General features: G+C 43.5%; 3 protein-coding genes across 4 annotated transcripts in view; 1 reads left to right on the top strand and 2 right to left on the bottom strand.

The window, feature by feature from the left end:
* LOC137780012 (rab11 family-interacting protein 2) overlaps window positions 1-6,942 on the top strand; it is a 94,339-nt gene extending 87,397 nt beyond the window's left edge. Inside the window, exon 9 of one of the 2 annotated variants that reach the window (XR_011077099.1) lies at window positions 6,897-6,942. The gene's annotated coding sequence lies outside the window, so the exon portion shown is untranslated. Of the gene's footprint in view, window positions 1-941; window positions 1,515-6,896 lie in introns of those variants that run through there. The other variant, XR_011077095.1, reaches the window with a different exon arrangement.
* Window positions 6,943-7,256: 314 nt separating this feature from the next.
* emx2 (empty spiracles homeobox 2) lies at window positions 7,257-11,746 on the bottom strand. The gene is made up of 3 exons (XM_068568196.1): window positions 11,041-11,746; window positions 9,718-9,902; window positions 7,257-8,386 (listed from the first exon to the last, which is right to left on the bottom strand). The coding sequence occupies exons 1-3, from the start codon at window positions 11,429-11,431 to the stop codon at window positions 8,216-8,218; spliced, it is 747 nt and encodes a 248-aa protein (XP_068424297.1). The 5' UTR covers window positions 11,432-11,746; the 3' UTR covers window positions 7,257-8,215.
* A 2,082-nt stretch (window positions 11,747-13,828) lies between these two features.
* Window positions 13,829-23,983, bottom strand: eif3s10 (eukaryotic translation initiation factor 3, subunit 10 (theta)). Its single transcript, XM_068567920.1, has 22 exons — window positions 23,781-23,983; window positions 23,058-23,248; window positions 22,833-22,969; window positions 22,185-22,348; window positions 21,515-21,714; window positions 21,046-21,254; window positions 20,793-20,964; window positions 20,505-20,609; window positions 20,275-20,373; window positions 20,046-20,162; window positions 19,732-19,917; window positions 19,180-19,527; window positions 18,974-19,078; window positions 18,785-18,898; window positions 18,551-18,673; window positions 18,043-18,196; window positions 17,587-17,768; window positions 16,964-17,067; window positions 16,467-16,861; window positions 16,221-16,350; window positions 15,875-16,125; window positions 13,829-14,656 (listed from the first exon to the last, which is right to left on the bottom strand). The coding sequence occupies exons 1-22, from the start codon at window positions 23,827-23,829 to the stop codon at window positions 14,493-14,495; spliced, it is 3,699 nt and encodes a 1,232-aa protein (XP_068424021.1). The 5' UTR covers window positions 23,830-23,983; the 3' UTR covers window positions 13,829-14,492.
* Window positions 23,984-24,455: the final 472 nt, after the last annotated feature.

The raw sequence follows: 24,455 nt of genomic DNA, 5'->3' as shown, positions 1-24,455 counted from the left end.
TTACACACCCCACTGCCATTATACCTCGCTTGTAAACACATAGGACTGCCGTGAGGTAGGGAGAAGGGAGGAGGCGGGAGGGAAAGCGAGGGGGGGGGCAAAAGCTATGAGGCAGGACATATGAAAATGACACATATTGCTACTAGCTTGTTTATATGTTCGGCACTCAGAGGTGCAGCTCTTTTCTTCTTACTGCTGTTTGATAGTCCCGGATTGTTAATCGGAGAAGGTGACGCAGATCATTGTGCGTCATCAAAGTCACCTGCCAGTCATTGCTGTGGGATTACATGCATTTGGAGTTCATATGTTCACACTGCGTCCAATTATACTGGCAGACAGCACTTTAGCCGGTGAGCGTTACCAGCAGTTAGAGCCAGGTGAGGCGCAGAGCACATCTCATGCATAATGGAGCGCCGGCCGGCCGACCGGACGTTGGAGAGCTCCCAGTCGTCGCTGGTCCGACTCCAGAGCCCCCCGGCGTGCGAGGACGGGTCCTTATTCCACCCGAAGCTTACATAAACCCTTCTGCAAGAAGTTATGCTTGTTATTAATTAGAAGGCCGCCCTCGGAAAACTCCTCTTGAGATTGTTAGACAATGTTGGCGGCCTTTTCCCTTGAATGGCTAAGCGTGGAGGAAGAACATTATGAGTGAATGGGAGTGAATGATTAGCAAGTATAATTTGGGTTAGTTTCTCTGGAGGTGTTAAGGTGTTCACTGGCCCATAATAGATGTCACAACCTGAATTACTACTACCAATCATTTACACCCGCCTGTCAAGCAATGCTCCGACTCCGTGGAGCCGCCATGTTGAAACCCCAATGTTTACGCACAAGCGGCTTTTCTTCTCTTTCCACGTCGCTGTGTTTAGATGTCGGGCACATCAGCGCACTCTAACACATTTTGAACACATGGCTGCGCTTCTTTTCTTTTTTTATGACAGGAAATTCAAGAAAATCTGCCGCCCAAGGAAAGAAGCTAGAGACTCTTTCTTGTTTTCCCCCCGATGTCACGTTCCTTGTGTTACTTCCATGTTTTGGGTCCAACTTTTGTGCTTTCATCTCCGCTGGAGTCTGCAGCCTTTCCGTCCTCGGGGGTCACGACGACAGACACACTTCTTCAGTGAGGTGTTTGTGCTGAACACGTCGTCGAAATGTTTTGCCGCCACAACCCAGAGGGCCTCCAATGTTTTAAAACATACCCATGGACTATTTGATCCGACAGCCTTTTCACGCCACAAGCAGAGAACGTAGAGATACCTACGTATGAGATGCACGCACACACACACGCACACACACACACAAGGAAAACACTGTTTGTGAGTATTAGTCAACGTCAAGCCCATGTGTGTGTGTGTGGCGGGCATGACGGCCACACTGACCAGGGAATTGGTGCGGCTTTGCGTCGACGCCACAAATAACTTCGGTGTTGTATTAAAGGCTAACGAGAGTTGGCGTGAGAGTTTGGGTCATGTGTTCATGGAGACGCTGCATGAAGTTGTGGCGAAGCGAAACTTCATGAATTATCATGTCATGTCATAAAAACCCTGCTTGTGTGTTATGAATGCTGTCTGTTGCAAATTAGGCTTCAGAGAGATTTAAGTGCTCTGCTCAGTGTTACTTGTCATTCTTAAGTTCATGCAGGGAAGAATGTCTTCATCCACATTTCAAAATGGAACTTGATATAAATCACTGGTCAATATTTTAAATTTGTGCGTAAAAAGAGAGTTATGTTTTTAAATAGCGAGGCGTGTGACGGCAGCTGGCTACTTTTTTCTGCACCGTCTCAGTCTTTGGTTTTGTTTTCAGTCGTAACATTAGAACGTGTATTTAAATTCATTATGCGTAATATTTGTGGATACTTTATTTTTGTCATTTCGCACAATTTGTTTTAACGATATTTTCATATGATTGTTGTCAAATTCTATTGTTTGTGTATTCCACTGCTTTTTATGAACTAAATGTTAGATTAGATCTGATGCATCTACAGTGCTGAGATATTGGTCATTGATCCATATTGTCCCACAAAATAAGACATCTATATGCAATATTAATGCTTATAATGCAGGAGTTCAGTGCTGCTTTAATGAATTGTACAAAAATATGTATGTGTATACTAAATAAACAAGATCACCGTAGAAAAAATGTGTCAGCATTGCATTATTTAAACCATAAGCAATGAGTTTTCAGCAAAACCATGTGTATAACCTATCACAAGCAGATCAATAGCTCAATAAATAGGACGTATATGGCTATAGAATAAGTAGTAGTTCCTGTGCTGGGTTTATTTTAGTTTTATGTTTCACTTAGTCAACACCAATCTATTACAAAGCTCTTTAATGAAAATCCCAAAGATCTAAAATTACAATTTGAATATGTGTCACAAGCTCAGATGACTCCAATGTTGAAAAAGAATAAGGGAAAGCGATGCTCCCTCCACTCTCCATGTGCAGCCTCTGTCCAAGAAGTCCACCACGAGTATTTTATGCAGCCTCACTTTCCAGACACTAAGCACTCAAACTGCCGTCAGACTCGGCCAACAGAAACTTGATATTTCATGTTTTTTGGAGGAGGGAGGGAGAGTGTGTGTGTGTGGGGGGGGGGGGGGGGCTTCTCTCCCTCCCAGCTACCAAGAGGGGGAGACACAGCGAAGCTCCGAGGGGTGCAAAGCAGGGACAGAGGAACAGGTGCCCACAATTTCACCTGTCTGTTCAATAACCCGCACACCGGCAGCTATATTACATTTCAGCTCTAATTGTAGCCACATTTAGAGGGATGGAAAGCGCAGAAGAGAACGAGGACTCATGGCTCCAGTTTTAGATGTGAGCTAATGTCATTGGAGGTGATCCTATCCTGACATGGGGCGCCACAGAACATGGACGTGGGTTTAACAGAGCCAGACACACGAGAGCAGGCCACGCTCTGCAACCTGTTCAGCCAGCAGCCGGGCACGACAGGAGCTTCTTGGATCGGTGGTATTGTTCTCAGGAGTACCTGCTGCTTGTGCCACGGCACCAGCTAGCAGATAGACCCGTATCAGTGCTGAAGATGTGGGAGGGGACTCGCAGGTCAAGAGACACAGAATAGCTCAGCAGGCACATGTGATATATTTAGTGGGGCCATTGTTTGTTTTATTTAGGGAGCGAATTGAGGATTTTCCAAACTGCAGGGCCCCTGAGGTATTTTATCAGGTGTACAGTCCGCCATATGTTACACATTAGTGCACTGAGGGGAATGCTGGTCGTAGATACAACCTATAAAATGTTTGGAACTTCAGAGGAGAAGTGGAAAGGAGGGTGGGGTGGGGGGGGGTCAACAATTGCTCTCTTCAGAGCTGGTGCATGTGTGGGAAGCACTTATATGCAAATGAAACTGCATCACATTACAGCCCAAATTCCCCCTGTCATTAAAGAAAATAAACCGTTGGAATCTTTGGGCTAGCAGGTCATACGAATAAGAATGCATTGAAAATGCGCGTTTGCTGTTGTCGGCCAGTTGGATAGTAAGAGGGAAAAAACAGCTAATGAAGGCCTTAAACTTTCTGAGGCTTCCCAAACTGAGCCGAGACTGCGCGGACTGCGCGGGGCTTTCTGGGGCCGAGGAGAAGCCCGACAGAAGGAGAAAGAGACGTCTGTGCAGGTGGAAAAAGTTTGCTTTGTGATTTGCAGCTCACGTGAATATTTTATTGTGAAACGGCCATTTTTCACTTGTCGTTCTGTGACATCTCTTGGTCATGTTGTCTGTGCCGTGACCTCGGTGAATGTGGGCACTGGAGCCACTATGGGTCTGTCAGAGAGGCTTGTAATGTGGCTCTTGGGCTTCATTCATCTATTAACAATCCCATTTTGGTGCCAAGTCCTTAGTGTGTGTGTGTGTGTGTGTGTGTGTGTGTGTGTGTGTGTGTGTGTGTGTGTGTGTGTGTGTGTGTGTGTGTGTGTGTGCAAACTTTGACCCTGCTCTGAATTAATTAATTGTGATGGAGTATTTTTTTAATCAAACACTTTGCAACAAAATAAATAATATTCAAATGTGACTTTACATATATTATTTACATATTACTGCCTTAATTAGATTCGAATGTATTTTAGACGCAACATTAACTAAGCTATTGTTTCACCCAATTAAGCAAAGAGTTTCGGCTTTCACCACGACGATGTTTGTCATTGAACGTAGCCGGCGGTTAAATGCTGCGTTTAAGAACACTGTGTGAGCGTCTGTGTTTTTATGTGTGTATTTAAACGCGTCATCTCCTCCAACAAATAGTAGCGAATCCATAACAATAAAAAAAACAAAAAACGTGCGACTAGTTATTTTCGCGTCTGCGCAGTGGTGTCGATGCCGCCCGATGGTCCGTGAACTCGTTCATCAGTCCGAGTCAAGAAGTGATGCCTGCTTCCGATGGCGAATTGGAAAAATGGCTGCGTTCGGAAAACATAATCATCAGAGCACATCGTGGCTGCAAACGCTCCTCCCTCGTTATGAATAATAAAGAAAGAAACTCAATCCGAGGCTCCGATGTTTAATTTATTATGATGTAAGCCATTTGAGGGGTGATTGTATAGTAATTGCTCATTAGTCTTGTATATTTATCGCTGCACCTTATGTCAAGGCCAGGGGAGTTGTGTGGGCTTCATTCTCTTCTTTCAAGGATCAATTTCAGAGGCAATTTGAGGGACAGATCAAGTTAGTCCTGACGGGACTTCGTGACAGGCCCGGCCCACAGCCCCCCCCCCCCCCCCCCCACATCCCCCACCCCGATGACACGCTCCCCGAAATAAAAATAAGAAAGGCAACATGTTGACAAACAGCCAGGCTTTTCAGCAGCCACTTCTCCAAACTTAAGAGATTTCAGCTCGATCAATTATTGACTTCCAGCACTAACACGAGGCCCGACTTCCTCCGAAGCCCTCCCTCTGCACATTAGTGGTGTCAGCGGACGTAATTATACCTACTAATTGCAGATTAGAGGTTTTGGGTCAGTGGGGTCACTTGATAGGAGCGACTACTCTTTTCAATGGCGGATAATCATTTCACGTTGCGGACTAAATGTTTCATGCAAGCGGGGCTTATAGGTCCAAAACGTCCCAAAAAACTGGCTCGGCTGTGAATATTTCAGGAATAATCCAACTGTTCAGGAGCTGTGATGAATTGTGGAGAGTTGTGGCCCCTGGACGGAGCGGAGCAGCTTAAGTTTAGATAAGCGGGTCACCAAAGGTCCCCGCAGCTGGCCCTCCACGCACAGCACGAGCGTGCGGGAGAGGGATCTGATGTGCAAGGGCCCACTTTACATCACCACACACACACACACACACACACGCACACACACACACGCACGCACGCACACACATGCACACACACTGTTTGAATTCGACCAACAATATTCATGTGACCTGAGTCTCAAAATGCTCTTGATCGTCCTTTTTTATAAGAGCCGAGATCGGAAAGAAATGAGGATTGTTTTAGAAATATTAATCCAGCTCTGTTTGCAACAATATATATATATATATATATATATATATATATATATATATATATATATATATATATATATATATATATATATATATATATATATATATATATATTGCATTTGGGATTATTTGGACCGAGCGTCACAGTAATTTCAAAAATGCCTATTCCAACAATTTTTTTTCTCATTTAAATATTTGGAAGGGTGCCTACAGAATAAGGAATAATTTTGCGTTTTAGAATATTTTTGGCTAAATCTGGGTTTAGAATTGTGTTGCTCAACCTGCGAAATTCTCCTCACGTCCGCAACAAATACAATAGTGTATTTTACATAAACGGAGCTGCCGCAACAATAAAAAAGAAGAAGAAGAAAAAAAAAACATAGATATTTCCAGATTAAAAACAAACGCGTTTAAATTAATCACACTGTGCCAGGCTCTAATGAGAAGCCTGTCCCGTCTCCTGTGTGTCCATACAGGCGCACAGAGGGGGGGAGAGTGCGCCAAATTTGTTTGCGGCGGATCAAGGCTCACCGCCTCCACTGCACTTTCTTTATCTTAATTCCAACTTGAAAAGATATAATTATCTAGTTTGAACAGGACTGCTATCAAATCCTTCTTTAGAGGCCGGGTAGGGAAAAGCTCGAGTGGATTGTGAAGCTCTGAGCCGCTCGGTGTTGCCCGAGATAGGAGTAATGAAGTTGTGGAGTCCGGAGATACAAAGGGCATTAACCTCATTAGCATGAAACCTTTTCTTCTAACTATTGTGGGACCCTTTCAGTCCTCTAATCCCCCCTATTTCAAAGCTGGGTTTGTAATAAAGCTTTTAGGTTGTTTTTTTCAAAGCTAATGGTATTCTCTAAAGATTTTTATTGCAGTTATAAGATTAAGAATTCCCTATATGCCCCCCTATCCGCCTATAGCCAAACCACAAAAACAGCTCCTTTTTAGTGTAAGAAACAATTAAACAAACACATCGCACCGGAAAAAGAAAAAGATCCGAGGTTGTGCTTGTTATGTATTCACACAAATAAATCATAATCCAGTTTAAATTTGTCCGACTTTTTGGGGTAAGTGGCTGCATTGTTTTGCTGTGTGTAAACAGAATGTCTTCCTGCTGTAAATAGCATCTATAGTGCAGCCTGCAGCTCCTGAAGAGGTCCTAATGTTCCCGTTCAGTCCAAAGCAGCAGCTTGCAGCACGATGGAGCCACAAGACAAGATTTTAAACAAAGATCCCATTTTGCGGCACATTGCAACCTTCCCTTATCGCGTCGTGAGGGGTAGTCAGATTGTACTAAATTATGTCCAACCAAGGCCCCTTGGATCCGTGGATTAAGAGATTAAAGTGGACCACTGGGCAATGCATCCCCTTTCCCCCTCATATTACTCGCATGATAATTGCCCAAACTGATTTGCACTTTCACAAAAGCTTGCAGGGACTCTTTGTAGCCGGAGCGGAGCAGACTGCAGCCTCTCCAGAACACAACAGCAGCCCGGGAAACAACGCGGAGCAACAACAAATTACAGGCTGCGGTCTGAAATAAAACTCCGAACGCCACATCAGCAAAAGCTCCACGTGATTCTGTTTGATGGAGTAAAGTAAGAATACATCGCGTCGCCCCGAAGAGCCTCGTCTCGGAGGCCTCCTCCATTCACTCGCTCTATGTAATCAAAAGTCTTACTTTTACTGCGCGCAACATATTGATAAAACTTTATTGACAAAATATTGACAATTACATACTTCTTGGAAGTATACTTTGTGTTAAAATTGTAGCAAACTTAACACAAACACAAAAAGTATTTACATTCTGTAAAAGAGGGTTTAACAGAAACATTAACTTTTAGCATTTCTGTACATGGAATACGCTCAGTGCTTGAAGTTTTTTTTTTTTTTTTTTAAACTCTCATTTGTTGCATTTAGTCCTTCGTGGCAACTTTCACTGGAGGGTCATCCTGACAGAAGGCTGCGTGGGGCCACAGCGAGACATGTGTAAAGCTTTAGGTTAAAGGAATGTCCTGATACCTTCCCTTTAAGTACTTAATCTGTAGTCTGATTCATTTTTTAGAAAGTTTTTTTTTTTTTGTAAATTGAAATTCAATTTTTGTACTTTTTTTCCAAAAAAAAGAAAGAAAATACACTATATCGCAGCACCGCTACTTCATATGTTTTCACAATCACTTTTACACGAGAATCATTAATTAAAGACTGCACACTTTGTAAAAAGGAAGAAGCACGACATCTCTGTTTGAAAATAGAGTTCAAAACAAAATTGTTTTTTTTTTCTTTGTTTGAGAAAAACTTGTCAAATTAAAAACAACTACCAGGAAGAAGAAAAAAAAAATACCATGCAATTCAAGTTGTACAAAAGCAGTTGGTGTTTTGGTATCTTGAGTGGAAACGTTTAAAAAAAAAAAAAAAAAAAAAAACTTCTGAAGTGCAAACGTCCAATATGAATTGGAGAAAAAATGAGGCGGTGGTAGATGGGAGATTGTGGTGGTGGTTGGTGCGTGGAAAGGTTCAGGTCGATGGGCTGAGACACTCCACCCGGGTCATTTGGATTGACAGACCCACGCGGCGACAGCAGTGCCACTAGTCGGGTTTCTCTCACCCTCAGCTGCCGATCTCCGGAGATCTGAAATGTGACATTGGCTTTGTACCCCCTCACTGTCTCTACACGGCTTCCGTTATCCATGTCCTCCTTCACTCGGACGCTTATATAGTCTTTCTCTCTTTCCTTTTTTTTTTTTTTAATCGTCCGAAGTGACATCGATTTCCTCTGGGCTCCCCCCCTGTTTAGTCGCCATTCTCCACCGGTTTATGTGATGCGATCCTTTCTTCTTCTGCTGAGACTCCGAGCCCTCCTCCTCCAACTTCTGTCGCTTGAACTTCGTCCTCCGGTTCTGAAACCACACTTTTACCTAAAAGGGCAGGGGGAAAAAAACAAAGGTTTAAGAAAAACAACAACAACAACAACAACAACAACAACAACAACAACCTGGATCAGTGTCACGAGGTAAACCGCGATTGGCACAGTGCGTAAAAGCACGCGTGAAAGGGACGCGCAGTGTTTGGAGCGAGGCTAAGCAGAAATAAGAAGGTGAACTGTGACCTGCAGGTGGTGATCAGAGAGCAAACAACCTCCGGGATAAACAAAGATCAATTATATCCTCGTGAAAGTATGAATCCATGCATTTTAATCCTCCGATTACAATTGTTCGCCCAATATTCATTCAACGCACGAACGCCCTTAGAAATAAAATGAATATACAATTAAATAGAGTAAAGTCATTTTCAAATGATTTTACTTGGTCTCTGAAACATCTGATGTGAGCACTTCAACAGTGTGATTATTCCTTCCAGCATGCCAGACGTTTTTTTTGTTTTTTTTTTAAACACAGATTTTCACACACTCCTCTAAATGGACTCAGCATGTCGGGAATGAACAACTTCTAAATCGATAAATGCTCTGCTGCTGCTTTGTCACTCTGCAGCCCCTTTTTCTTTTCTTTTTTTTTACTCTTAAACGGCCACTGAGGTGCATTTAATAAGCCTTCAGTGGGCTAATTAAAGTAGGTGACGGTTCATTTCTCCCTTCAGTCCCTCCAAAGGCCCCGCCGTCCAAAGGAGACACCGCGGACAAAAGACAGCGGCTGATGGGCTCAAACAGCATCTTAAATATGGCAGGGGGAATCCACTGAACCCGCCTCGCGCTTTGTGTCGCCTATCCCATAAAATGGTTAACTGGTTAATTTGCCCTCCATTTTGAAAGGCAACATTCTCCCCCCAAAACAAAGTAATTCAACCCCTCCTGAAATGAGGTTAGGCCTATACAATGACAGTGGATCGGATCCAACAGAAAGCCCCTGTCTTCGATTGACAACATGCATTTGTGGAGCCTGCTGTGTAGAAACAATTCATGGCTGATTGTTGAAAGTTATTGCTTTGCTTACTGCATGTCTTTTCTTTATCAGACGGGACATTCAATTTATAGAGGCCTGCTTTTTTTTTTTAAAAAAAAGCTCCAAGGCGTACAGTGCAATGTTAAATAATAAAAGCATTAGCTTTAATACTACATCAGCCATAATGTGAGAAATGTGTTTTTTTTTTAATAATAACAATTAAAACGATATTCAGCACACATGGAGCATTATTCTACGCGTTTTAAAATAAAAGGAGTGCATTGTTCTCGATGGCAGAAAAGTGACAGGATGTGGAGTTTTATTGTTGAGGATAAAATGGTGTTTCTTACCTGAGTTTCTGTGAGGCTAAGGCTGTGGGCGAGCTGCTTTCTCTCTGCTCCCACCACGTAATGGTTTTTCTCAAACGCGTGTTCGAGCCGCAGGAGTTGCGAAGGTGAAAAAGCTGTCCGGATTCTTTTGGGCTTTCTGGCCAGCGCGTTGTGCAAAAGGAAGCTCTCCGGGCTCGTTTCATTACCTGGGAACGGGCAGAAAACCAGGGTCCGTCAGGAGCTGTTTCTCGGATCGGATAAGATATTAACATTGCCATCACAAGCAGCAGGCCTGCGCACAGCTAGAAACAATGGTGGACCGAGAGCAGGCTGTAGACACAGCAGGATGATCATGTCTGACACGAGTCTATCATTTGGTAATTTACCGAACACGTATCTGTCTTTTAATAGCTGCTTTATTGTGGACTTTCTCCAGGTAACGCGCGTGAGACCACCGCGTGCCGCAAAGAGGGACCAGCACGTTGGTTTAATCCTGGGCCTAATTAAATTAGCTCAAAAACAACCTTTGTAAACAAAAGGTCAAATGACATAGCATGACGACGTTTAAATAAACAGCAACCCAAAAATACAAAAATAAAAGCGTGGGAAATTAATTTTGAATTACTTTCTATAAAATGTATTAATTTTACTTTTATTTTTCAGGTTGAGAAATCGCAGTAATAAATACAACAATTTAAGCAACTGCAGTAAAAAACATATCATAAACGAATTATCTTAGTTGAATTGACCGACATTTGACTCATGTCAGCTTTCTAAAATTAGTAATAGACGGTCAAATAAGCAGCCAGTTCATTTGTATTTTTTTTTCTCCATCACTAAATACAAAAATGTGCATTTTAGTTCAAATGTGCAATGCGTCTGTGAAATAGGCAGCGAGGTACATTCGTTTGGTTTTGACATGGATCTACTCTGTTATCCGTTTAAGCTGCAGGACAGCAGTGTACACACATGTCCTCATGTCCAACACGTCACAGGCAGCACACTGACAGAGAAGCCAAGTCAACTAGTATTATTTCTACGACTAGTGTTTTTTTTTCTTATGTTGTTATTGGTTTTTTTTATTTCTTGCAAACGAGGAAATCTATTTTTAAACGAAACAATATTACATAAGTATCAGTTGTGGCCTCATAATTTGATGAGGATTGGCTTTAAAACGGCTCTGCTATAGTTTCGCATATTTAAAAAAAAAAATCCATATTCATCCTGCTGTCTGAAGTGATGGAGAGAGAGAGAGAGAAGAAAAAGAAGAAAGAAAAAAAAGCTAAACAACAACTACAGTCCAGCCGGCGCACAAGGGCCAAACGAAGCGTTGTGAGAACTTACCTTGAAATCTGTGTCCCAAGTACCTATATCTGTGTAATAACCAGGGGTAGAACGTCGAGGGGTCCCTTTGCTGACTGGCGAAAAGAGGGTGCGGACTGTGTGAGGAGGAAAGCGGGTGAGCGGCCAGCGCGTGCTGCGGGGCCACCGAATGCACCGGGACGCCGGAGTTCTGCTGATGAGAGACCGCCTCGGCGAACACCAAGTCCGGGTTCGAGTACACGCCGCGGCCGCCGGAGTGGAAGCCGTTGAGGAAGGGGTTCATCTGGCCGGAGTTTGCATAGCTCAGAGCCGCCGGCCGGATGGGCTCCTCGTTGCGGGACGCCGGTACATGATTATCCTTCGCCACCAAAGACTCTATCGTGAAACACCTCTTGGGTGCCGGCTGGAACATGGTCTGATAGTCCAGATTCCCCAGTTTAACTTTAAAGTTGTCGTTCGGCGCGCTCGCTTAAAAAAAAATACTCCACACCCAAGAAAAGGGGGAAAGTTTGTGCGCGGTATAAATAAGTTGTGGGGGGGAAAAAAAGGCGGCCGCGTTCAGGGGAAGCCCCAAAAAATAAAAAGTGCTCGGCTGCTCCCCGACTAATCCATGGATGTGATCGTTTTCCTCGCCGGGTTTGGTGCAGGCAGATTTGTTAGTTCATGAGCCTAATTAGCGCTGCAGTCCCATAAACAGCTCCCTCTGTAATGGCATGGTGATTGGCGCTGCCGCTGCTGCTCGCCTTAAGCTGGAGGAGAGGAAGACGCTTAAAAAGTGCGTCAATGGGGAAGCAGGGGCGCGGAGAGGCGGACTCGAGCGCGCAACACGGAACGGATTCGTCCAGAGAAGGAGCCCCCCCACGCGCGCGCGCGCGCGCACACACACATACTCACGCGCGCACATATATCTCCAGGACATTTAGCACACTCGTCTGAACCGAGCTCAAGGTATAGCCTGCTTTTCTTAGGGGGGGGGGGGGGGTTGCATTTTAGGGCTGTGACAGCTTCAACCTCAGTTATTTTTCATTTTATTTGTTTTAGAGTGGTGGGGGATGGAGGGAGGGGGCATTTGGTGTTAGTGATTATTTTTAATTATGCGCGACAATGTTGCGCAAACATCTAATCGGCTCTATTAAAATATATTGTCGGTGTTCAGCATCAGTTTCATCAGTCGGCCTTCGTTTCTTTTTCTACATGTTGTTCCTGTTTGTTGGTTTTCTCACTGGATTTGTGGATAGAAGCTGCTCCTGTTACATTCTGCTCCAGATTACACGAGAATAAGTTTCAAATTGAAGACTTTTAATTTCTGTGGCTGGGATGTCTGGGAGACTCAAACAAGCGTTTATTAAACAGGAGACAGAGCGCGAGGACCAACAACATTCAATAACACATCCCCACGTATGAGTCGCTGCTGTCACTCACTGTTGCTCAATGCAAACATGCTCAGGTGTTTATTGGAGTATGTGGGTCTGCAGCCTGTCACCCTGTGTGTGTGTGCGTGTGTGTGTGTGCTGCGCACACGGGGCCTTCATAAAGAAATAGCACACACTAATAGCACACGGAGTCACAGTCACAAGGCTCGGAACTGAATAGATGCAGCCCATAAAATGAGACAATGCAATGTTCTGATCTATATTTTATTTGAATGGAAATATATATATTATATATATATGTTTTTTTGTTTGTATTCTTTTTTTAGACGTTAAAAAAATCAAGAGTCGCCCTTTAAGGGACCAGAGGGTCGTGCATAGCAATCTTAGTGTGTGAGATCCTTATTATTTTTTATTAATAATCGTATTTTTATTTCCATTATTATCAGGCTATTTTTTAAATAAAGTATCGTAGCTTACGCCAAGGGTCCATGCAAAGCTTATCGACAGGTTCAGGGTTATTTGTGTGCAGGTCAAGGGTCTGTGTATGAAGTAAAATACACAATGGAATAAAATGATTTCGCAAAGCCGTCAGAGCTCCAACAGCTCCAACAAATAACACGCCTGACGTGACATTGTAAAAATGTGTGATTCTAGATTATTATTATTATCCAGATTTGCTGTTCGGGATGTTTTATTTGAACTCGCTTCTGTCAGTTCATTAAGGTAGACAGCCTTTTCTGTAATACTACCTAATACATCTTACCCATGACGCACATTATTATTATTATTTTTATTATTATTATTATTAGCATCATTATTACTGTAACCTAAACGCAGCTACATTTCGGTCATCTGAGCCAAATTCAAAGTCATCGGTTGTTACGGAACGAATAAACATTTAAAGGAAAAGTTCATCATGCTCGAGTTTTATTTTTATTTTTACAACTCTACATCACGTTACTGGTTTTGATAACTGGTGACGACTACAAACTCACCACTGAGTTTCAGACAGTTAACTGCTGATCGTGATCGACATGAACCAACACACCTCGTGCTCTCGCGCGTCCTCTCCGCGGAGCTTCACCGCCCTCTAGTGGCCACGCGTCGGTAGTGTGATAACAGCGCCACATCTGGGAGACTGAGGCTCAGGGTTCACTGCTGAGGCTCTTTGAAAGTAATACTGAAACTGTTAGGATCTATAACTGTTCTTTAGGTTGTCTAGTTTATATCTTCACAACTTTCAAAGGTAGTCTATAAGGGTTAAATTCTAACAATATGGCCTACTGTAGATACGAGTAGTTGTAGAATAACCATTCAACCCATTGTGTGCCCACCTACACCAAAGTTGGGCTCATTGGTTTAGTTTTGTATACAGTACCAGACTATATCTAATAAGTGTGCTGCAATCTTCAATATTGATAGAGAATGAGACCAACTTAATAGGTGGTGAACAAAGATCTTTATTAATAAAGGCTTTATCTGTACACATGCAATTAATGGTTTCGTACCATTAATTGCAGCCAGATAGAACCACACACTTGATATCAGGCGAGACCAATGGAATACTCTAAGCATGCACATCAAAATGTCAATTCCACTAGGTTAGGAAGCGTCTGAAATATTAGCTGAAGAGCAGAGACTATTATGAATTGTGGCTCTGTGGCATAATATACCATCATCTATGTCAAGTTTAAATATTTAAAAGAGGCAGTTGGTGATGCACAGAGTTCGCAGTAAAAGATGGAGCAGCTACATTGGTTTTTAGTTTATTCAATTTGACTTTTTTTCAATTAATTTTTTTAATGGAAGGTAATAACACTCCTAACCACTGGGCGCAGTCATGTGTACATTGATGGTTTGCATGAGTCCAAGGTGTACACAAGTTTATTGGTTGATGGTGTTTTTGGGTGGTGAGGAGCCTCTGGTTCAAAACAGCTGGAAATCAATTGAAAGAAACCCAAGAAAAAAAAAGCTTAAAATCAAATGAAAGATAACCCCCAGGAAAACTACTGGCAAAGATGTCATACAAAGGAATAATCCAAATCAGAAGCATGTGGCCATTAATTCACCACTCTGGCTAACTGGCTGAGAGGTTGCTACTCAGCGGCGTACTGTGGTCCAGCCGTCATCGTCTGTCTCGTTCTTGATGCGACGAGGGTTGTCTTTGTCGGGCTCACGTTCCTGCTCTTGGTCTCTGGGCGGCTGCTCTCGGTCTTTGGCCGGCTCCTCCCGCTTCTCCTCGCCTCCACGACGCCAAGAACCTCCTAATAAAATTTTTAAAAGATGATCATTAGAACACGTTGATTTTACAAGTTTACATCGAGTTCAGGAGATTGTACATAACCCTCCCTTGTGTCTTTTTAAGACATTTACCGTAGCATTACCAAAGGTGAACAGCGCCCTCTGCTGGCAGAATACAACACCTCCCATAGAGTGTATCCCATTTGTTTTGTTCGGCAAAATAGTGCTAGATCAAGTTTAAACCTACTTCGAAGTGATTTCTTTCATTTAGTTACTCTGGCACTCAAGATGATTAACACAGTTGTGACAAGTGTACCTGATGAACGCCACCATCTTTGGATCAAACAGTCATTGGTCCGAGAGTAAATTAGACAAATGTGAAGCCTGGATGTTAATGAAGCTTTTCCTTCAACCATAAGCAAAGAACTCAAACACATTTCGAAGTTCAGGAAGTGCGTCCCTCAGCCTTTAACTACAGGCTTGTTCAAAAGAGCTGCGCCTCAACTGCAATCCTGACGAGAACAGGAGGCGTTGACAAAAAAAATGTGGTCAAGTCAGACAATTTTCAGCTGCCATCAAAATATTCACAGGAAGAAATGACTTCCTGTTAGTTCTGATCTTTAGGCTACTTGTAGTTTACAGATCACGTTTGGATTCATTCATCTGTGTTTATAAATAAATATTTATGTAGAATTGTGTGTGTTGCTGCACCCTTTGTTCTTTTTATATCTGCCAGTGAAATGCATTACTACTGGTTCTGATGTGTTGTATAAATAAGCTCTATTATTATCAACCACACAAGATGTTTTTAGATTAAACACTTGAGTATTCAATAGTCAACAGTTGAGTGTCAAGAATAACAACTACACATAAAAGAATAATTTTCTACGTGACGTTTGCTGTCAGATCTAAGAGCCAATCTGATGTGGCGACAGCCAGAATTTCCCATCATGCACTGGGCCACGCAGTCGGCAGGGAGCTACTGCGGCGCCTGCCTCCAAAATCGGCAGCCGGCTCGCTCTCATGAGAATAACGTTGACCACGTACGCATGACAGAGCAATTCGGGACAAAGTCGGACACAAATCTAATCGGCTTGCATTGCGCATCGATCGCCGGCGATCGATTCTGCGCAGAACTGGCTCATCTCGAACAAACCTAATGCCACATATTTTAGGGAAACCTTTGCATGTAACAGTGTCATGGATGCTATGGTTATAACTTAACATCACACTCTGCTTACCATCCTCTTGCTCTTTGGGCGGGGCTCTGACTTCACGGTCATCCCGGCGCAGCTCTCTATCGGGGCGCTCGATGTCCCGGAAGCGCTCGATCTCTCGGGGGCGCTCGATCTCTCGGGGGCGCTCGATCTCTCGGGGGCGCTCGCTGCGATTATCATCACGACGTTCCTCGCGGTCAGTGTCATCTTTCCGAGAGTCTCTCCAGCAGCTTCCTCCTTCCTCTGTGCCTGCTCTTCTCCAAGTATTCTCCTCTCTGTGAATTAATACCAATTAATATAACTGACCAGGAAAACATTACTATGCTATACTTTCCATTTATTTCTAAGGTCCTAGATCTATCAGGCCCACCTGACTGGGCGGCGGTCTCTTAAGGTGTCGCTGGATTTTCCCTCTTCTTTAACCTCCGCTTTGGCGTCGTCACGGGGCGGACCCCAGCTGTCCTCTCGGGCCTTCTCCCGCTCACGCCAACCACCTGCAGCTAAATCATTTGATCATCATTATACTGGACGTCACGTTTAAGCGCTGGGCTACTCAGCAGTTTGCTTAGTAAATAAACCATTGGCCAGGTAAACAACATCTCCATCACAGTCTTACCAGGTCGGCTCACAGGCTTCCAGGGTTTCTCGTCGTCGACATCGGCACCACGACGTGGCCCATCGTCCATACCCCTCCTTCCACCCCTCTCATCATCTCCTCCTCTTCTGGGGCCCCAATCGTCATCAATCCCACGTCTGGAACCCCTGGAGTCATCCATGCCTCTACGAGAACCTCTGTCGTCGTCAAAGCCACGTCTGAAGCCACGGTCATCATCAAAGGTACGCCTCGGGGCATCATCAAAACCTCTGCGTGGACCACGGTCCTCATCACCGCCACGGCGCGGCCCTCTATCCTCATCAAAGCCTCGCCGGGGCCCTTGGTCATCTCCACCCCTACGAAGGCCCTCTCGTCTGAAGGACCCTTCTTTGTCTTCCTCACCTCCTCTCCACTCCCTAGGAAGAGCACGGACGTTGTTAACAGTAGCCTCTCATGGTTTATTGGGGTGACCAATAGAAAGGGATGATTAAATATGCCAAATAGTCACCAAACCCTACCGGTCAAGCACAGGACGACGCCTCTCTGATTCGCCCTCCGTGCGCTTTCTCCATCCCCCCTCCTCCTTCTCACTCTCCTTCTCATTCTCCTTATCGGCCCAGTCCTGCATGAGCCAAACAAAATCAATCAAGACGCGTTGTTCTATTACATCAGTGACACTCAGCAGTCTGGCGACTTGATTGGTCCCTACAAAGCGTCAATCTTTTAGCATGCAGTCCATTACTCTGCACTCAGTCCTTGAACATAAAACAATATATATGAGCTCCCTTCCATCACACTGCCATATTAGGAATGACACAATTATAATGCATCACAATACTTCGAAAAACTGTTTGGATCCATTTTCTTATTTTGTTGTATGTATACCCACATGTAATCTTTTCCTCGTTTTACATATAGAGGATTTAAATACATTTTACAATGCAGTAAAAATAAATTATGTATGTTGTTTTTGTTCTATTCTAGCTACCATGGTATCACAATTATCCTGGGTAACATATGAATAAATATTCAGTGAATTACCTATAATTCACATTTTTTTAATATTTACATGAAAATTCAACTCAACGTTAAACTCAAGGACTGTAGGTTCTTGCCATCGGCTGAAATAAAAAATGAGTACCTTGTTCTTCTCCTCAGGGGCGGCCCTTTTCTCATCGTGACGACGAAGTTCTCTCTCCTCGATCTCCTGTTGACGAGCACGCTGCTTCTTTTCCTGCTCCTCGAGTTTGCGCAGACGCTCCTGGTACTCCCGCTCCTCCTCCTCTCGCTGCTCCAGTTCAATGCGTTCACGATCCTCACGCTCTGTAACAAAAGAACAAGGCAACATGTTAAAACTTTTCTGAATTACGCTACAAAAAGGAATAGCCACTTGGAGGTGGCTGCCACGTTTAGAAAAATATTTTCCTGACGTTACACTTTGTCATGCGCAACTTCACCTTCCATCCAAAATCCACGGAGCCCAAGCCGTCGTACTAATGTACCTCAAAACAACCACTTTAACTACCTCTGCCATAATGTCCTCCTGCTTCTCCATCATGACTGTCCCAGTGCACATGTGCAAACCAAAATGAATTACCTTTCTTGAGTGACTCCTCGTGGATACGCTGTGCATCTTCCTCTTTCTGACGGTAGAAAGCGTTACGCCGGTCCTCTTTGCGCTGCTTCTTTCTGTCTTCCAGGCGCTTCTTCCTCTCCTCCACCATGCGTTCCTCGAAAGTCCTCAATTTTTCCTTTAGAAGACAGAATAGTGCATTTTGAAGTCACACGTTAGTCATATTCTGCCAGTCTGCTCTAGAAACAGTATCGGTTTCATGCTGAAGTCATTACCGCAGGATCACGTAAGTTCATCTGCATTTTGATTCTAACAACTAGGAGTTGTTGTGTGCTTAAACACCCGCAAGGTCGTATCTTTGAGCAATGCGCAGCCCATGAAAGCGACTGTATATGACGAGATTTAAACAACCGAAGCACGATCGACAAACAGACAACTGACGCATACCGGTTTCCCGGCATACTGGTTCCTCATTTAAGGTGATGTAACCATACTGGAATTCAGGCAGCTTGTACTATGCTAAGTCTCTTACCTCATAAATGAAGCTCCGGGCAGCAGTTATTTTGGACAAGAAGCTTTCTTTGTCCTCCATCATCCTAGACATGCGCTTCTTGTGCTCCAGGGCCTTCTCCCGTTCAACTTTCATGTTACTGATCTACAATAAAAAGAAAATATTCAATATGAGATACTCCACTGGATGTATTCAATTGCTTTGATCCAAGCACGTCATTTTTAATCAGTGTTGTTTTGTATTGTGTTTAAATACCCTGTCTTCCTCCTGGAGCTCCCATAGTTCCATGTCCTTGATACGCTGCTCTTCATAAGCTTTTTTGATAAGAGGAATCTCTTCGAGACGTTTTGCCCTCTCAAAGTAGTCAATCTAGAAAGGAAGAAAGATTAGTGTCCAATTCATATCTACGTGACTGATATTTCCCCTGATGGATCACTCCGTTACCTTCTTCTCCTGGTTCTTCAGACGCTCCTGAAGTTCCTTCTTCTCCTTCTCAAGCTGCTCCACTTGTTTGGCCATGATGAAGTCAGGATCCAGCTCCTCAAGATGCTGTACAAAACAGATTTGTTAGTTTCACCATTTAACTTTATATTACATATTACATATTTCTGCAATATGGAATCCAACCTAAAGAGCAATCCACATTATACCTCAATATCAATATCCTTGAAGGCCTTGGCTCCAAGTTCAGTCTTCTTGATCTGCTCCAGCCGCTCACGGACAGTTTTCTTCTTGATCTGCTCATGCTCCTGCATGATGCGCTCCTTCTCCCTCTCTTTGGCCTCCTGGCGCAGACGCTCCTCCTCGGCTTTGCGAACCTTCTGCAGCTCAGCTTCCCGCTGCTCCAGCTCCTCCTTCTCACGCTGGATGTTCAGGCTCTCCAGGCGCTCCTTACGCTCTTCAATGGTCTGTCTACGGGCCAGGATGCGCTGGTGATCTTTGCGGGAATTTTTCAAATACGCAGCAATGGCGAGTTGATTTTGCTCCTCGCGCTCTTGCTGAGAAACGACAAAAACATCAAAATACAGCTTTGAGTTGTAGAACAAAACATGGTGCCAAAAGACACTAATCATGAACCAGAGTGTAATAATACATGGAAATAAGTTCATATGTGTATTAGCATTATGTGAGAGTATAAACAAAGCAAAAGTTGGTCACGGATCAGGTTTCTATTCCGGGGCTCGGTCACAGGGTTAACTCACCAGGATGGAGGCAGGCTTGATGACCTGGATGGCTTTGGCCAAAGAAGCAGACATGGCCGTCAGCTGGTTCCTTATCTGCTCTGAGGGCATGTTCTGCAGGAAAGGACCAACAGGGGCATCCTCTTTGGTCGAGTAGTTCAGGTCGGAGCCGAAGCTCAGAGTTCGAGAGGTGTGGTCTATACGGACCTTCAGGGGGAAAATAAATGTTAGATAAGTAAACACTCCTAACTGTAATGACACTTGTTGGTTTACACAGTTATTGTAATAATTAGTTAATGCATCCAAAATGCACTCTCTCCTGATCTTGGCCTCACCTGCAGATCACAGTGCCGGGCTGCATCAACAATGGAGCGCTCGAGTTGGAAGGCGTCCACAAATGGAACGAGGGAGGCCAGACGCGTGAACTCGATGCTTTGATAGATCTGTGCAACCTAATAAAATGGATGAAGAATAATGAGATCTCTACAATTGTACAATATTTCTACAGCATTGTAGATGTGATTGAAGACAGCATTCTACGAGAAACAGTCTAAAGATAATTACCTGCTGCAAAAGCCTCAGGATGGTATTACTCTGCAGGTGAGGGACATACTGCTGCAGATCAGATTCCTTCTCAGCCTGGTCTTTCACCCAGTTCAGCACCTAATGGGAAATCAAGTCTGTTAGCATATGCTGGGTCCCCTAATTTAATGAATCAAGTGAATATTATAAAAACTACAAAGATGAATTGTGTATTTTCTTATTAACAAGCTGGTTGCGGGCAGATTATTTACCTTTGTCACTCTTCCACTGAGCTTCAGAGGGTGAAAGTCGACTTCAAGCCAGTTGTAAAGTTCTTTTATATCAGGTACAACGTACTGCAGCAAGTTAAATCTCACCTAAAATGCAAACATAAAAATATATATTTGTGAAAACATTTAAAAGCAATTAATAATTTTACAAGATCAGGTTAAAAGCTAAAGTTCAACCACTTGCAAGCTGTTTTTGTACTAAAAAAGATATTCCAGTGCACTGTTCAGACCTATAACACCTAACAAAGCTTTCTTGTGCAGATAATGTACCATGTCATTGATGAGACTCTGCCGGGTTGGTGGCGACTGCAGGCCCAGCAGGGTGGCCAGCCTGCGGTGTTTCTCTACAATGATGCCGTCCATGTCCAGCAACCGAGCAATGTCGGTGCGCTCGGGGGTGATGGGAATAGAGAGTGTGGCCAGGAGGACTCTGGTGGACATCCTAAAGAAAGCAAGTATCATTATCCATTTGGTCACTACAAGAGACACATTTGCACTTATTTAAAGATAATGAATACTATACCTCTGCATTTCATCATGGGTCAAATTTTTACGCATCTCCCTTGAGAGGTGATAGAGTCGGTGGAGGGTGCAGGCGTGGAAGAGAGCATTTCCAGATTTCCAGAACACAGTAGACACCTTGTTGTAGTAATTAGCCATCAACTGGGGTTTGGGAGGCTTCTTGGAAAGAGCAAACAAGCCGTGGATGTCTTCAACAGCCTTGAATGCTTCCTGGAAAAAGACAAACAGAGCTCCATTAGTTACAATATCATCTTCCCTTTGACCATGTGACAGATTTATATGAACAATATGGAAGAATACTTGTTTTTCATCTTTCTACAGGTCAAACACGATTGTTGTAAACAACACTAATGACTACTGTTGAAAGAATTTTGGAAACATTTTATACATTTACATTTCTACAAAGTACATGTAAACGGGCATGCATGCTAATAGTGTCCTTTGGGAGATTTCGTATTTGGTGGACAGACCTGCCAGAGCTCCATGCTAATGGCGCTGTCCAGCTGCACCAGGCGAGTCTCCAGGTGCATAGACTGACTTTCAGGGTTGTTCAGGTTGATGGCCGTGCTCTGGTTGTGGTGGCGCTGGATCTGACCCAGATGCATCCGCAGGTTGTCGCACAACTTGCGAAATTCTGCTTTACGGGTGTACTGAAGGCAGAACTTGAATGCTGCAGAAAACACAACCAGACATTAAATCCAACATTTTGTAACATTCAACACAGAATTTCCGTTTTTAGTTTCTATTTTTCAAATGATTTTCTCTATGAATTTATTAACATGGTATAATCTTATAGAAACAAGACACGAGCAATATTTACATTGAAATGTACCGGCAAATGTTTTATCTTATATTTGGACCTAGTAAAACATTAGCTATGACTGTGTTCATCATGTTGTCATTTAGTAACATCTACCTACATGAACACAGATTTGGATATAGAACATTTTAACAATACAGTCTAAAAAAATTATCTCACTCTGTTCTTAACAAGATATTCAGTTTGAATAAGTGTTACACATGACACATTGTTTTTGTCATACTTTTAATTCATGGTTAGACATTGTTGCACATGAGCCACTGATCCACTGTATGTGTTCCTTGTATGTGTTGCTGTGAAGGAGTGTTCAGATTCTCTACCTTGCTGGGCAATGTCATGGTACAGGCGCTCCACCTTGGAGTTGTTCCGCAGCAGGTCCAGGCACTGGCGGTAGGACTCCCACAGGAACTTTACCCAGGGAGTGAGAAGCAGGCGATCGGTACGATCCTGAGTGTCCTCTCCACTCACAGCACTCAAGAGAACACTGAAGTCACAACAAGCTCAAGGTTAATGATCCATCTTAACATTTATAAGCACATACTAATCATCTTAAACTCTAGGGCTGAGTAATATGGACTAAAACAGGTGACACATTTTGACCAAACACCTGGACATCAATATTTCATTCATATTTACACAATTATGATAAATAATTATCACCACTGTGGCTATTATGATTTTTTTTAAGGCAAACAATAAAACAGCTAGTACAGTCTGGCATGTTTTATAAATGACATGACCGTACTGTAATGCAGCATTAAAAACCACGAAAACACAAAATCTACAAATATTGTGCCATAAAGATAGCTTGTCTCATATTGTACCTTTAGCTGTGGCATCAGTATACTGTATACACACAATTATCAAAACAACAATAACATCAATTTAGATTCTCTATCATGTAAAATGTACACTTTCCATGATGCAGAAAAACATAATTTCTGCATCTTACAATTGAGCAGTCTCACCTTTCAGGAGTCTGGATGTTATCCAGATCCTCGATGTCCAGGACCATCTGCTGAGACTCGCCCTTGGCAGTCTCAGTCTTTTCCTCCGCCAGCTTCAGGTAAGCCCTAACCACATCCTCCAAAGATTTGATATTCACCTGAAAGCAAAGACAGACATTCAACGAACTCCATAAAACTACAACAACGACACAATCTGTGCAACATCCCCCATTTCTCCTCACATACCTGCTGGCAGATGTTCTTGTACTGGTAGAGACCCTCCTTAGCCAGGTGGCTCTTGCGAAGATCCACACACAGCTCCAGGTATTTGAGCATGATAGGCTCGTGGATCTTCTGCCATGTTCGATGTTTCTTGCTCTTGATGACATCGTACAAAACATCCAAAGCTGGCTGCTTCTTACCGACCTCAAGGAACTCTGTGTAAACACGTCGACAAATGGACACACATAAGCTCCACTAAAGGTTGACAGTAACGGTAACCGTATACGTTCACCAGGAAACCTGAAGACCTCGCACCACTCCCACAGCCGTGGTTGGCTGAATGAGCCTGACTTTGTTAGGCCCAGGGTGCTTGATGATCGTGGCATTAGCATTAACGCTACAAGAATAGAACAGAGAGCTTACAAAGCCACACTAATGTTCGCAAAGAGTCGATCCCATTGACGTGTCAAAGTTATGAAGCGACCTTATCTAATGGCCTCCGAAGCTACATTTCTAAAAAATGTCATTGGCTTGATCATTGCTAAGTCCCCCACAAAAAAGGCCCAGCCAGTTAGCTTAACACGAACGTAGCAGTACGACAGTGCTTCCCCGCCATTCAAGCTAGCAGCTAGCAGGGCTAATCGCGTCGCCGCATAGTGACGGTGCGTTCGAGCTCACGCAGCTAACGTCGGCACGTTAGCACAAATGTCTGACATTTGTGAAACACGGGGTTGCCTTCATACTCACCGTTTGCTCGTTTCAGAGCATTCTCTGGCCTTTGGAAGTAGGCCGGCATGTTGGCGGCGTTTTAGTGAGACTCAAGTTGGCTTTGTTGAGTGAATTTTGATCAATTTCACCAATCCATCCACGCCACGCACTCAACCACTCCAACGGTGCTGGCTGAGAAAGGATGAACCTCGTGAGCGGCCTCGCTAGGGTTGCCTTGAAGCATATCCCCCTTTCACAGTGTCCGCTTCTACCCCAACCCTCAACTTTGACAACTCACTCAGTATCATGAAATGTAGCTCTGTCTCAACCAAGAACTACAACAATATACGTAATTTCTCATCAAATCTTAGTATGTAAACTTTGTACAACAACAATAATAAAGACAAACATACAGACTCTGATTCTGATTCTAAAAAAGAAAAACATACAGACTCACCCAGAACAGGGTTTTCTGTATGTTTTTCTATGTTTGAATAAGTGTTACTTTAAATTATTTGAGGTACAGGTGTATGACATTATTTTTGTCAGACTTTTACATGGTTAGACGTTGCACAAGAGCCACTGATCCTCCGCTATAAGTTGCTATGTTGGAGTGTTCAAAATTTGTTTATCAAACAAATAATAATTTTAATTGGTCAAATACAGCAAACACTGTTTGTGCTGCCAGGAAACTCACTGATTAGTGCCCATGAG

Source organism: Clinocottus analis, unplaced genomic scaffold (genome assembly GCF_023055335.1).
Source record: "Clinocottus analis isolate CAN_PGR_092001 unplaced genomic scaffold, fCliAna1.0.p SCAF_8, whole genome shotgun sequence".
NCBI lineage: Eukaryota > Metazoa > Chordata > Actinopteri > Perciformes > Cottidae > Clinocottus > Clinocottus analis.
The sequence above is the reverse complement of the archived record's forward strand: the minus strand, read 5'-3'. Positions and strand labels throughout refer to the sequence as shown.

Excerpts from the sequence above, each read along its gene's own strand:
- emx2 (XM_068568196.1), bottom strand. The coding sequence starts at position 11,431 with ATGTTCCAGCCGGCACCCAAGAGGTGTTTCACGATAGAGTCTTTGGTG. Across the intron at positions 9,903-11,040 it reads CTTGGGACACAGATTTCAAG|GTAATGAAACGAGCCCGGAG; the intron begins GTAAGTTCTCAC and ends GCCCGTTCCCAG. Across the intron at positions 8,387-9,717 it reads TTAGCCTCACAGAAACTCAG|GTAAAAGTGTGGTTTCAGAA; the intron begins GTAAGAAACACC and ends CTGCCCTTTTAG.
- eif3s10 (XM_068567920.1), bottom strand. The coding sequence starts at position 23,829 with ATGCCGGCCTACTTCCAAAGGCCAGAGAATGCTCTGAAACGAGCAAAC. Across the intron at positions 23,249-23,780 it reads TGCTCTGAAACGAGCAAACG|AGTTCCTTGAGGTCGGTAAG; the intron begins GTGAGTATGAAG and ends GTGTTTACACAG. Across the intron at positions 18,899-18,973 it reads TGAAGAACCAGGAGAAGAAG|ATTGACTACTTTGAGAGGGC; the intron begins GTAACGGAGTGA and ends CTTCCTTTCTAG.